Source organism: Sorex araneus, chromosome 6 (genome assembly GCF_027595985.1).
Source record: "Sorex araneus isolate mSorAra2 chromosome 6, mSorAra2.pri, whole genome shotgun sequence".
Taxonomy (NCBI): domain Eukaryota; kingdom Metazoa; phylum Chordata; class Mammalia; order Eulipotyphla; family Soricidae; genus Sorex; species Sorex araneus.
Genome location: NC_073307.1, coordinates 21,932,157 through 21,945,093, shown reverse-complemented (window position 1 = coordinate 21,945,093; position 12,937 = coordinate 21,932,157). Strand labels below are relative to the sequence as shown.

At 47.3% G+C, this 12,937-nt stretch overlaps 1 protein-coding gene and 1 non-coding gene across 4 annotated transcripts in view; both read left to right on the top strand.

The window, feature by feature from the left end:
- The window catches only part of SMIM33 (small integral membrane protein 33), a 34,668-nt gene extending 21,793 nt beyond the window's left edge, over positions 1 to 12,875 (top strand). Inside the window, exons 1-2 of one of the 3 annotated variants that reach the window (XM_055141653.1) lie at positions 8,931 to 9,148; positions 11,357 to 12,875. In XM_055141653.1, the coding sequence (XP_054997628.1) occupies positions 9,140 to 9,148; positions 11,357 to 11,725 (378 nt within the window). In that variant the 5' untranslated portion in view covers positions 8,931 to 9,139 and the 3' untranslated portion in view covers positions 11,726 to 12,875. Of the gene's footprint in view, positions 1 to 8,930; positions 9,149 to 11,356 lie in introns of those variants that run through there. The other 2 variants (XR_008630659.1, XR_008630658.1) reach the window with 2 other exon arrangements.
- On the top strand, positions 6,333 to 6,439 carry LOC129406199 (U6 spliceosomal RNA). Its single transcript, XR_008630862.1, has one exon. It is a non-coding gene; the product is annotated as a U6 spliceosomal RNA (small nuclear RNA).
- Positions 12,876 to 12,937: the final 62 nt, after the last annotated feature.

The following is a 12,937-nucleotide window of genomic DNA, read 5'->3' as shown; positions in this document are numbered from 1 at the left end:
ACAGAGCCTGAGCAGCACCTCACTGTCAAGCCTGAGGACCAAGAGTCACCAGGCCAGGGAGGCCCCTGAGCCCCCTGACATTTGTTGGAGGTACACCTCCCCCCACCCATCACAGAAAAAGCCATCGAGACACTTCATTTGGGGGCCAGGGCAATAGTACAGCAGATATGGTGTTTGCCTTGCATGCAGTCGCCCTGGGTTTGATCCCTGGCACCCCACACCCTTCTACAAGTGAGCACTAAGCTCAGAGCCAGGAGTAAGCCCTGAGCACCACCAGGTTGACCCAGAAATTAAATGAAAACAAAAATTCCCATTATCCCCAAATATTTTAGTGGGGGGCTGGAGCAATAGCACAGCGGGTAGGGCGTTTGCCTTGCACGTGGCCGACCCGGGTTCGATTCCCAGCATCCCATATGGTCCCCTGAGCATGGCCAGGAGTAATTCCTGAGTGTAGAGCCAGGAGTAACCCCTGTGCATCGCCAGATGTGACCCAAAAAGCAAATATATATATATATATATATATATATATATATATATATATATATATATTAGTGTATTTCTTACAAACAAGGATAGTTTCTTACATAATCACCACACAGTCATCAAAACGAGGAAAATAAAACTGACATTTAAGACTTTTTCATATGCAGATGTTATTTAAGTTTTGACAGTTGACTTCGTAATGTTCTTTACAGCAAAAGGGTTCATGTAAAATTAATACTGGGCCTAGACAGAGTATAAGGTGTTTGCCTTCCACACAGCCGAACCCAGTTCAAATCCTGACATTTGGTTTCCTGAGCACCACCAGGAGTGATCCTTAAGCACAGTGGCAGGGGTAAGCCCTGGGCACTGCAGAGTGTGGCCCCCCCAAAAAAGAAATGTAAATAATTACTCTTTTTTTTTTTGCTTTTTTGGGTCACACCCGGCGATGCACAGGGGTTACTCCTGGTTCTACACTCAGGAATTACTCCTGGCGGTGCTCAGGGGACCATATGGGATGCTGGGATTCGAACCCGGGTCGGCCGCGTGCAAGGCAAATGCCCTACCCTTTGTGCTATCGCTCCAGCCCCCGTAAATAATTACTCGTATGGCCCCAGAGAGATAGTAAAGTTCTTGCCTTGCATGTGGCTGACCTGGGTTTGACCTGGCATCCTATATGGTCCCCTAACCCTCTAGGAGTGATCCCTGAGTGCAGAGCCAGCAGTAAGCCCTGAGCACTGCTGTGTATGTGTGTGTAAAAATAAATAAAAATGATATATTTATATATTCCTAATATATATTCTTAGCATGTCACTTTAGTCTCCAATCTGGAATAGTTTCTCAGTCTTTCTTTGACTTTGTTGACCTTGACACTTTTGAAGGTTATTTTATACAGTGTTGCTGAATTAGATTTGTATACTTTTTTTTTTCTTTCTCACTCACTCTCTTTCTTGTTTGGGGCCATACCCAGTGGTGCTCAGAGCTTACTCCAGGCTCTGTGCTCAGGAATCACTCCTAGCAGTGCTGAGGGGATCAAACCAGGGTCATCTGTATACAAGGCAAGAAATTTAAACCCTGTTTTATCTTGTCAGCCCAATTGTCTTTTATTTTCTTATGATTAAATTTAGGTCATGCATCTTCAGCAGGAAGGTCACAGCTGTGTCTCTCTCTGCATCCTTTCAACTGATGTGTGATTTTTGACTTGTCCATTTACTAAGGATGCTCCCTTGCTTATTAAGGTGGTGTCTGTTAGTGTATTAGTTTTCTCTGACGGTTAAATCAGTGGTTTTTCAACCTTTTTCTAACCATGGTCCCCGCTGACCTTGTTTCCTTCCTGTGACTCTCTTGTCTTACTGGTTGCCCCACTAGTCTCATGCAATGACCCCACTGGGGTCTGGCTGAGAAATGCTGTGGTAAATAATTGCCATAAACTTAAAACAACAGAAATTGGGGCTGGAAATAGTGGGATTCCCAGCACCCGATATGGCCCCCCAAGTTCCACCAGGAGCAACTCCTGGGTGCTTAGCCTGGAGTAAGCCCTGAGAACAGTCAGGTATGGGAAATAAAAACACCACCAGAAATATATTCTCTTATACTCCCAGAGAAGTCAAAATTAAGGTCCTGGCTCCTCGCCCCCTGTAGGCTCTAGGAGAGAATTTCTTCCTTCACTCTTTCAGCTCCTAGAGACTGCCAGGCATCCCTTGGCGTGTAGCCTCATCATTGCCTTCTCCACTATGTCTTTTAGTACACTTGTCTGAGGACCTAGCACACATTTGGGTAATCCAGGATGCTGTCTTTATCCCAAGATCCTTAACTTAGTTGTATCTGCAAAAAATCTTCTTGCAATTAAGGAACGTCACAAGTTCTGGAGAAAAACACATAAACACAAAGTTTTGTTCTGTTTTTTTTCTTCCAGACTAATTTAGTGTGGTTCTTTCCCCCTTTATCCTCGTATGTTTTATTTATTTATTTTTAATTTTATTTTATTTTTATAAAGTTGTTCACAATATTTGATTACATTTAATATTCAAACACCAATCCCATCACCATTACACCTTCCCACCACCATATTTCAAATGTTTTCATCCAAACCCTGCCCCCAAAGCAGAATCAAAATAATTTATTTTGTATTGCGTGTTATGAATAATCTACTAAAAATGATCAATAAAAGATTCCTTAGAGGAAAATATGTGAAGATTGTTGTATTTCACCCAGGAGCCATTAAGCCCTTCTATAAGAGATTAGTAACATGTCATTAAAGGTTGAGACTGTGTGCATATATATATGTATACATATACATATGTATATATATACATATATTTATAAATACATTTCCCCCTAAGAAATGTATTTATTCCCCCTAAGGTTGCCTTCTATTTTAAACCCCATCAAATGTGGTGTACTACTCTTGGTATATCAGTGGTGTAAAATATGAGATTTCACGTGGCTGCAAATGTGGCCACACGGTCCAGGAATAGATATCTTCACTCATGGGTGAGGCTCATCCGAGTGTGTGGAGAGCAGCTGTGAGCATGGCAAAAGTTGAATTCTGGAGGTTTTCAACTGCTGGGGTGGGCTCCTTTGGACCTCACCCCGCCCCCCTCTGGGTTGCCCCAAATGAGACAGTCTGGAGGCATGTCTATGGTGCATCCCTAGTATGTTTTTATTCATTTTTTGTTCTAAATTTATTATATATATAGACATTTGACCATACCTATTGGTGCTGGGTGGAGACCTGAAGGAGGCTACCTACTTGTTATTTTCATTTTTTTTCTTTTTGGGGGGGCCACAGGTGTTTGGGCCACATCCAACTGTGCTCAGGGCTTATTGCTGGCTCTGTGCTCAGGGATTATTTCTGGTTTGCCCCAGGGGGCCATATGTGATGTTGGGAAGTGGGACTGCTGTTTGCAAGGCAAGTGCCTTACCCACTGTACTAATTCACTGCCCCTCAGCTTCTTGCTTGAGGCTTGCTCCTGATGGTACTTGGGGGAATTTTAGAAAATGTAATTTAAGATTAAATTTTTATTTTTATTTTATATAATTAAATTTATTAAGTTAATTGATTTAACTGAACATGAGGCAAGCGTCTTACCTATTGTAAGGTTAAAATTTTAACCTTAAAGTAAAAGTAAAATTAACAAAAATTTTAAATTTAAACATTCCATTTTAGTCACATTCCTGGTACTCATCTACTGTTATTGAAGACATATCTTTTAGACATCGAATAGTACAGCAGATCAGGTGCTTGCTTTACACATGGCTGGCCCAGGTTAGATCTCTGGAATCCCACATAATCCCCTGAGGACTGCAATGAGTAATTCCTGAGTGCAGAGCCAGGATAACCTGTGAGCATCTCAGAGTGTGACATGTCCCCCCCCAAAAAAAAGAAAAAATAGATATGTCTAAAAGATATGTCTAGGGGCTAGAGCGATAGCACAGCGGGTAGGGCGTTTGCCTTGCACGCGGCCAAACCGGGTTCGATTCCCAGCATCCCATATGGTCCCCTGAGCACCGCCAGGAGTAATTCCTGAGTGCAGAGCCAGGAGTGACCCCTGTGCAATGCCAGGTGTGACCCAAAAAAGAAAAAAAATAAAAGATATGTCTATTAACTTTATAATTTTATAAAGTTATAACTGTATAAAATTAATAGATGTAACTATCAGCTTTATCTATTCTATATCTATTCTTATCTATTCTGATATAACTATCAGCTCTATCTCTGTGAATGTAACTTTATCAGCTTTATCCACTTTAAAGTTACTGTTTTACTCTTTGTTTTGGAGAAAGCAAAGATTTTGTGGGGAAATAAAAGTGTCCCCTACTGTTTTTTTTTTCCTGCTTTTTTGGTTCATACCCAGCAATGCTCAAGGGTTACTTCTGACTCTGCACTCAGGAATTACTCCTGGCAGTGCTCAGGGGACCAAATGGAATGCCAGGATCAAACTGCGTTGGTCATGTACAAAGCAAATGCCCTACCCACTATACTATCACTCCAGCCTCTGCACCATATGTTTTGAAAGGCAAAAATATGCCACTTATTGGCCACTAAACACCTTTATTGCAAACCTCAACAGCTAATTAGAGAGAGAGAACAGAAGGGAATGCCCTGCCACAGTGGCAGGGTGGGGTGGGGAGAGATGGGATTGGGGAGGGTGGGAAGGATGCTGGGTTTACTGGTGATGGAGAATGGGCACTGGTGAAGGGATGGGTTCCCGAACTTTGTATGAGGGAAGCATAAGCACAAAAAGTGTATAAATCTGTAACTATACCCTCACGGTGGTTCACTAATTAAAAATAAAATAAATTTTAAAAAAAAGAATATGCCACTTAATTTTATGGACAGAAATGTATTTATTACTCACCCCTCAAAAATATGGGCCAGATATAGCTTAACAATAAAGTGCTTGTATTTCCTGGGTGAGATCCTGGGTTTGATACCCAGAGCTGAGAAAAAAAAATCTGAAGAAGATTTTCACTTTTATGACAAAAGAGTAAAAGCAAAATGTGAGTTTAGCGTTTGTGTGGCAGGGAGTCATGCTAGAGGCAGTTCATTCCTAGGTCAGCCAGGGGGCGCCGCTCCACTCCTTCGGCACGCGCTAGTCTTGCTGTGTGACATACCTCGCCTCCTGCTTTGAGTATGTCTGATTATTATTGCTGTTTTGTTTGCTTGTTTGTTTTCCGCCACACTGGCGGTGCTCAGAGGCTACTCCTGGCGGTACTCTGGAAAGGTGGTACGTGGGATTGAACCTGAGCTTCCAGCATACAAACCATTCACTCAGCCTGTTGAGCTGTTTCTCTAGCTGGGTTATCTTGAGTTTCATGTCATTTTTTTTCCCAGGTTATTTTTTTGGGGAGTTGGGAATACTTAAAACTTTTCCCATATAAATTCATGATAATTGCTTCTTACTCTGTGCCACTTCCACTTAGAAGAGATTTCGTAGGAATGTTCTATTTCAAATAGTGGAGGGACTTTGTCCTTTGAAATGCTATAAAATACACATTACACTCACTTATTAGTTTGACTCTCAGACTGTCCCTATTTTAGGACTCTGGTCTAGCTGACTTGGGTGATGTTTGGCCCCATGTCCTGCATTGCTTGAATCCTTTGTTGCTTTCTGCCACATCAAAATGTCTCAGGTTCATCTGGGACCTCCTCTCCCTGCTGCAGGTCTGGAGTCAAATATTTCTTTAAGAAGCCTAGGCTTTTTGGCTTGTGTGATTTATGTTTTTGCCACACTTAGCAGAGCTCAGGGATTACTCCTGTCTCTGTGCTCAGGAATCACTCTTGGTGGTGCACAGTGAACTATATGAGATGCCAGAGATCAAACCTAGGTCAATTGCATGCAAGGCGAGCACCCTACCTGCTGTACTATCTCCCCAACCCTTTTTTTGTTGTTGTTTTTTAATACACACCCAGCATTACTTTGGGGCTACTCCTGGTTTTGTGCTCAGGGACCCATCCAGCATGAAAAGTATGTTCGGGTATTATGTCTGGGTATATTTGAAAGTATACAGTATGTTTTGAATGCTAAGTGTGTGCTCAGCCTTTGAGCTATTTGTCTGTTTGTCTTTGCTTCCTTTTCCCTCATTGTATGTTTTTAAAAGAGCTTTACACACTGCTATAGGCTAAATATGTCCCCTCCAAATTTATTCTGTTATTCTGTTACTGAAGAGATAGTACATTAGTAAGGCACTTACTTGCCTTGTACGTGATCAACCAGCGATCGATCCCTGGCATCCCATAAGGTCCCCCCCAAGCACCACCAGAAGTGATTCCTGGATGCAGAGCCAGGGGGAACCCCTGAGCATTGCAGGGTATGGCTCCAAAACCCAAAAATTAAAAATTTATTCTGGTTCTCACTTTGGCAGCATATATACTAAAATTGGAATGATACAGAGAAGATAATCATGGCCCCTGCACAAGGATGACATGCAAATTTGTGAAGCATTCCTTATAAATTTTTTTTTAAGTATTCTGTTGGGCTGGAGAGAGCACAACGGGCTGAACACTTGTTTCGCATTCTGAAGACTCAGATTAGATCCCTAGTACCACTTGGTCTCCCCCAAGCACAGCCAGGAGCAACTCCTGAGCACAAAGCCTGGAGTAGTGCTTGAGTTCCACCAGGCGAGGCTCAAAAACAAAACAAAAAGTACCTCAAAAGTTGCCCCTGAAGTCAGTTGCCCCTCAGCCCTCATGCCTTGCAGCCTCCTTGTAGGCAGCTATTCTTTAGCACTCTGACCCCACCGCGGGCCTCCTCTGACTGAGAGTGCAAAGAGAAGCTGCCATCCCCATCTTCCTCCCTGGACAAGGGATGTGCCCCTCTCGACCCCCCAGACCAGTTCGAGCCACAGACCTGCCAGCCTGGAGGGGTAATGGTTAGTAGGACACCGAATCTTTTCATCTTTGATTTCAGCTCTCAAACCGCTAAAGCTGGGGCTTTTCTTTTTTTTTCTTTTCTTTCTTTTTTTTTTTTTTTTTTGCTGTTTGGGTCACACCCAGCGATGCACAGGGATTACTCCTGGCTCTGCACTCAGGAATTACCTCTAGCGGTGCTCAGGGGACCATATGGGATGCTGGGAATCGAACCCGGGTCGGCTGCGTGCAAGGCAAATGCCCTACCCGCTGTACTATTGCTCCAGCCCCAAACTGGGGCTTTTCTTTGTGAGGTAAGAGCACATCCTGGTCATTCTTTTTTTTTTTTTTTTGCTTTTCGGTCACACCCAGCAATGCACAGGGGTCACTCCTGGCTCTGCACTCAGGAATTACCCCTGGTGGTGCTTGGGGGACCATATGGGATGCTGGGAATTGAACCCAGGTTGGCCGCATGCAAGGCAAACGCCCTACCCGCTGTGCTATCTCTCCAGCCCCACATCCTGGTCATTCTAGCTCCAGACCCCATCCAAGAGGCTCCAGGATGACAAAAGTTCAGAAGGGACAGAGGGAGAGTCAGGGAACATTCAGTGGTTCTGGGGCACCTCAGTGTAGGGGAGGTGAAGAGACTCAACAAGAGCTTTGAGGACCAAGTCAGGAGTGGATGGTAGTGCTGGGGGCCCTTTAAGGGGTCCCTATGCTAGTCATCAATTTTTTGTCTAACATCTTCTGCGTCATTTCTGGCTGTGTATTCTAGGATACTGACAGAATGGTTTCATGGAGTCACAGGTAAAGCAGCAAGATGAATACCCCCCTCACCCCACCACACACTCACATCTGTGATATTAGACGAAGGGTGACAAATGTCAGCAGCAAGGTCAGAACACTAGGGTGTGGGTTTACGGAAGAGGAAACTGGCAAAATAGAGACAGAGGAAGTAACACCTGCACGTATGCCATAAAGGATGATGCGGGTTCAGATAAGAGGGGGTGAGGGGGGCTGGAGCGATAGCACAGTGGGTAGGGCATTTGCCTTGCAATGCGGCCGACCGGGGTTCAATTCCCAGCATCCCATATGGTCCACTGAGCACCGCCAGGAGTGATTCCTGAGTGCAGAGCCAGGAGTAACCCCTGTGCATCGCCGGGTGTGACCCAAAAAAAAAACAAAAAAAAGAGGGGGTGAGGAGGAGGGGAGTGGTCAGGGGCCAGGGCTATATTTTACACCAAATATTTGAGTTCTCCAAAATTTTGAAAGCAAATTGACCAATTATTAAAAGATGAATGGAGCGAGAGGTTAAGTCAGAGAGTGGAGTGTCCCAATTGAACATAGCATGTGCTTGCCTCATTCCAGGAAGGAAAGAAGGAAGGAAAGAAAGACAGACAGAAGAGAGAAGAAAGAAAGAAAGAAAGAAAGAAAGAAAGAAAGAAAGAAAGAAAGAAAGAAAGAAAGAAAGAAAGAAAGAAAGAAAGAAAGAAAGAAAGAAAGAAAGAAAGAAAGAAAGAAAGGAAGAAAGAAAGAAAGAAAGAAAGAAAGAAAGAAAGAAAGAAAGAAAGAAAGAAAGAAAGAAGGAAAGAAAGAAAGAGAGAGAGAGAAAGAAAGAAAGAAAGAAAGAAAGAAAGAAAGAAAGAGAGAGAGAGAGAGAGAAAGAAAGAAAGAAAGAAAGAAAGAAAGAAAGAGAGAGAGAGAGAAAGAGAGAGAAAGGAGAGAAGAAAAAGAAAGGATGAGAGAAAGAAAGAGATAAAGAGAAAGAGGGAGAGAAATAAAGAAAAAGAAAGAGAAAAGGAAACGGAAGAAAAAGAGGGAAACAGAAAGAAGAAAAGAAGAAGAAAGAAGAGAAAGAAGAGAAAAAGAAAGAAAGAAAGAAAGAAAGAAAGAAAGAAAGAAAGAAAGAAAGAAAGAAAGAAAGAAAGAAAGAAGAAAGAAAGAAAGAAAGAAAGAAAGAAAGAAAGAAAGAAAGAAAGAAAGAAGATAAGAAAGAAAAGAAAGAAAAAGCAAAAGCAAGTCCGCCAAAGGCCGTATTTGGGGTGGGGCAGGGAGTGGCAGTGATACTGGGGACACGGTGGGGTGGGATGAGCGGGTCCCCACAGCCTCTACCTCGGAGTCAGGGGTTGGGTGCGGGGAGCCCCGGTGCTGGAGGAAGTGAAAGCGCAGGGCAGAGGCGGTGAGTGTGTGCTGAGGGTGTGTGCTCGGTCCCAGACGTGGCAGCTCCGGGTAAGGGCCCGCCGTGGCGCCCGGCTCCACTGCCAGCGCCGACAGAGCGGACAGAGCCAGAGCGTCGCGGGGCAGACAATGCACCAGGTAGGCTCATCCCTTCCCGCAGGGTTGGCCTGAACCCCGCAGAGTCCCCACATGGACCCTGCTCTTCACCAGGTACATCTGGAGCCTCTTCCCCACCCCCACTCTGGCCCGGAAGCTCTGTAACCTGGGCCCCGGAAGCTCTGTAACCTGGGCCCTCAAACTCTAGCTGGGCTGATGGGGCTGAGGGATAGACAGTGGGTTGGGTGCTTGCTGTGCACGCAGCCAGCTGGGGTTCCATGCCCTGCACCCCATATGGAGTGCAGGGGAGCCTGAGTTCTGCCAGGAGTGATTACTCAGCACAGAGCCAGCCCTGGGCATAACTAGTTGTGCCTCCCGCCAAAATACAAAAACAAAAAACAAATGAGAGGAAGGTCTAGCCGGGTGGTTAGTCCGGGTATCCACATGTGGGGTGGACAGTGTGACTGAAGGTTTGTCCTGACAGCTTGTCCTGAGCCCTGTGGGAAGCCCAGGGTTAGGGATGGTTGGGGAGGGGGTCACTGCTCCCGGTGGTCCTGCTAGGGCAACAGGTGGGAGAAAGGTGTGTGACTGTGGTGACCCCAGAGACTCAGGTTGGGAATTTGTTGGGATTTGTGGCAGTCACTGGAATCCCTACCTTCATCCCATCCCACACTTTATTTTTCTTTTTGGGTCACACCTGATACTCAGGGGTTACTCCTGACTCTGCACTCAGGAATTGCTCCTGGGGGTGTTGGGGGACCAAATGGGATGCTGGGCATTGGTCAGCCGCGTGCAAGGCCAACGCCCTACCCGCTATACTGTCTCTTCGGCCCCGCATCCATCCCCACATTTTGTAGAACTGAAACAGAGGTGGGGACCAGGAACCCCAGCTTTGGGGGAACCAGAAAGCACAGGGCCCAGAAAGAGGTTATGACGGGTTGGGCGGGAGAGATAGTACAGGAGCGAAGGCATGTGCCTTGCATCCTGTGGATCCTGGTTCAAACCCTAGCACCATATGGGGTTCCCTCTCCCAACCTCAGCACGGCCAGGGCTCACTCCTGAGCACAGAGTCTGAGACCCCCTCCCCTCAGAAAAAAGAGGAGGCTCTGGTACTTGTGCCCTCATCCTGTCCTGGACAGGATCTGGAATCCTCCCAGGGATATAGGGGGTCTGCAGTCTGGGTTTAATTCTTCCTCTGGGCTCACGTTCCCACCTCCTCTCCCGCTCCTTCCAGAGAGCCACCCCTGCCTTCCCTGGGAATGGATGTTGCTGGACATAACGACTTTTCCCAGCATTTCAGCAGCAGCTGCTGCTGCCAGTGCCCGGGCCTAGTGGTCAGGGCCTGACCCAGGACCCAGGGCCTAAGTAGCCATTTTCCTGGAGAGAAGCCAGTAGCAGGGGACTTGGGTCCCAATTCTATGTGCCAGACAGTCTTTTGTCCCTTTCTAAATGACTGTCCCTTGCTGTCTCTCATTATTTCTTCTTTGTTTTTCCCTTCTCTGTCTCTCTGTTTCTGTCTCTATCTCTGCCTCTCTCCTCCCTCTTTTCAGGCCATACTGGTGATGCTCGGGGTCACTGCTGGTGGCGTTCAGGGGACCACGAAGCGGAAAGGGGTTCAACTCTGTGGCTTTGAACCCTCTCCTCATTTTCTGCTCTATTTCTTAAAAAAAAAAAAAAAAAAAAGTTCCTTGGGGCCACAGCTGGTGGTGCTCAGAGCTCACTCCTGGCAAGCTCAGGGGACCATATGGGTGCCGGGGATTGAACCCAGATTGGCTGCATGTAAGAGAGCAAGCTCTGCCCACTGTGCTATTGCTCTGCCCCTTCTGCTCGCTCTTTCTCTCTCCCTCTCTCTTTCTTTTTTTTTTTCTTTTTGGGTCACACCTGGCGAAGCACAGGGGTTACTCCTGGCTCTGCACTCAGGAATTACCCCTGGCCGTGCTCAGGGGACCATATGGGATGCTAGGATTTGAACCTGGGTTGGCCGCGTGCAAGGCAAACGACCTACCCGCTGTGCTATCGCTCCAGCCCCTCCCTCTCTCTCTCTTTCTCTTCCCCTTTTACTCTTGCTGATGCTGAGGTGTCTGTCTCTGTGATTCTCCTCACCATTCCTGTCTCTGCTGGCCTCTGCCCCTTTCACTCTCTCTGTCACTGTCATGCTCTCCGTTTCCTCTGGGTGTCTGTCTCTAGTCTTGGCCTTTATCCTGTGTGCCCACACCCATGCCACCTTTCTCTTTTGCCCTTCCCTCCCAGCAGTCCTCCTGGACTTCTCCACCTGCAAATGGCTCCTCGGTACACGCATCTCAGAAGCAGCTGCCAGAGGTGCTGGGAGGAACCCTGGACCGCCCTCGCGAGGATGGACTGCCCGTGCTCACTGCTATTGTCGCCATCTTTGTCCTGTTGGCGGTCTGCATTGTGGTGGCGGTACACTTCGGGCCGCGGCTGCACCAGGGCCGGGTCACTCTGTCTATGGAACCTCCAGCGCCAAAGCCGGAGGGCGGCATCTACCTCATCCACTGGCGAGTGTTGGATCTCCAGGACCCTCAGGGACCCCCAGTCCTTGGCGCCTGCCCTGTGCCCCAGAAGCGTGGGCTCAACCTTGAGGAGGTCACATATCTGTAGGGAGGAGACTGACTTGACTCAGAACAAGAAACGCAGCAGAGAACTGGGGCAAAACTGGGCCTGGACTTTGGCCCTTCAGCAGAGCTCACATGGACGTGGCTGCAGTTGAGAGTTTGCTGGGAAAACCCTGCTGAGACTGGGAGAAATGAAAGATGCTGAGGCCTGCTCAGAGCCCTGCCTTCTGGAGGAAGCCTAACCCCACTCTTCCTCCTCCTCCAGCCCCCCCCCATCCCAAGCCTCCTGCCTGTTCCTGTGCCCAGCGGCCACCCTGAATCTCCCCTTCCTGTGGGGTCACAGTACTTCCAAGATCCTTGCAAAGCCCCAAGCAGCATTTATTTTGGTTTTCTTTTTTGGTTTTTGTTTGGGGGACACCCAATGGTGCTCAGCGCTTACTCCTGGCTCTGTGCTCAGGAATCACTCCTAGTGGGCTCAAGGGACACAGGTGATGCTGGGGATCAAACCCAGGTCGACCAAGTGCAGGACAAATGCCCTACTTGCTGTACAATCACTCTGCTCGCCTAAGCACCCTTTGGGTTTGTCCATGAATTGTCTGTGACAGCAGCCACTGACTGTCTCTTGCCTTCCTAGGATGGAACAGGGGACTCCTGAGGGGTCACATTACAGGTCATTTTCTGTATGTCTAGGCTTGTGGGAGCTAATCTAGCCTTTAGCCCAGGACATTTCCCAGAGCCAGAACCTTCCAGTGATAGGACAGGAAAGGGAAAGGAGTTCCATGAGCTCGTCTGGAGAGAAGGTGGGAGTGGAGCGGGCCTGTCGGGAGAGGCCTGGAGGCTGGACGATGCAAGAGGTCAGGGAGGGCCCCAGGAGATGGTGCAAAGGGCTGGACCACATGTGCGGCATGCATGGGCTTCAAGCTCAGTCCCTGGCACATCGCCACCATGGAGGCCACACAGCTGGATTGAGTATCACTAGAATAAACCCTAATCACTTCAGAGGTCATCCCCAAAACTACCAGTCACTGGAACCAGGGGTGTAGCTCAGTGGTAGAGAGCAGACTTCACATGTTTGAGGTTCTGGGTTCCATCCCTGGAACCCCTCCAGAATGCCAGCCGTCTCTTGAGTCAGCCAATCCAGCCAAGGTGTACTCGGAGGGGTCCTGTGAGGAACATTTAAAAAGGGGACTAGAGTGCCAGAGTTATAGCACAGTGGGGAGGGCGTTTTCGTTGCACGTGGCTAACCCGGGTTTAATCT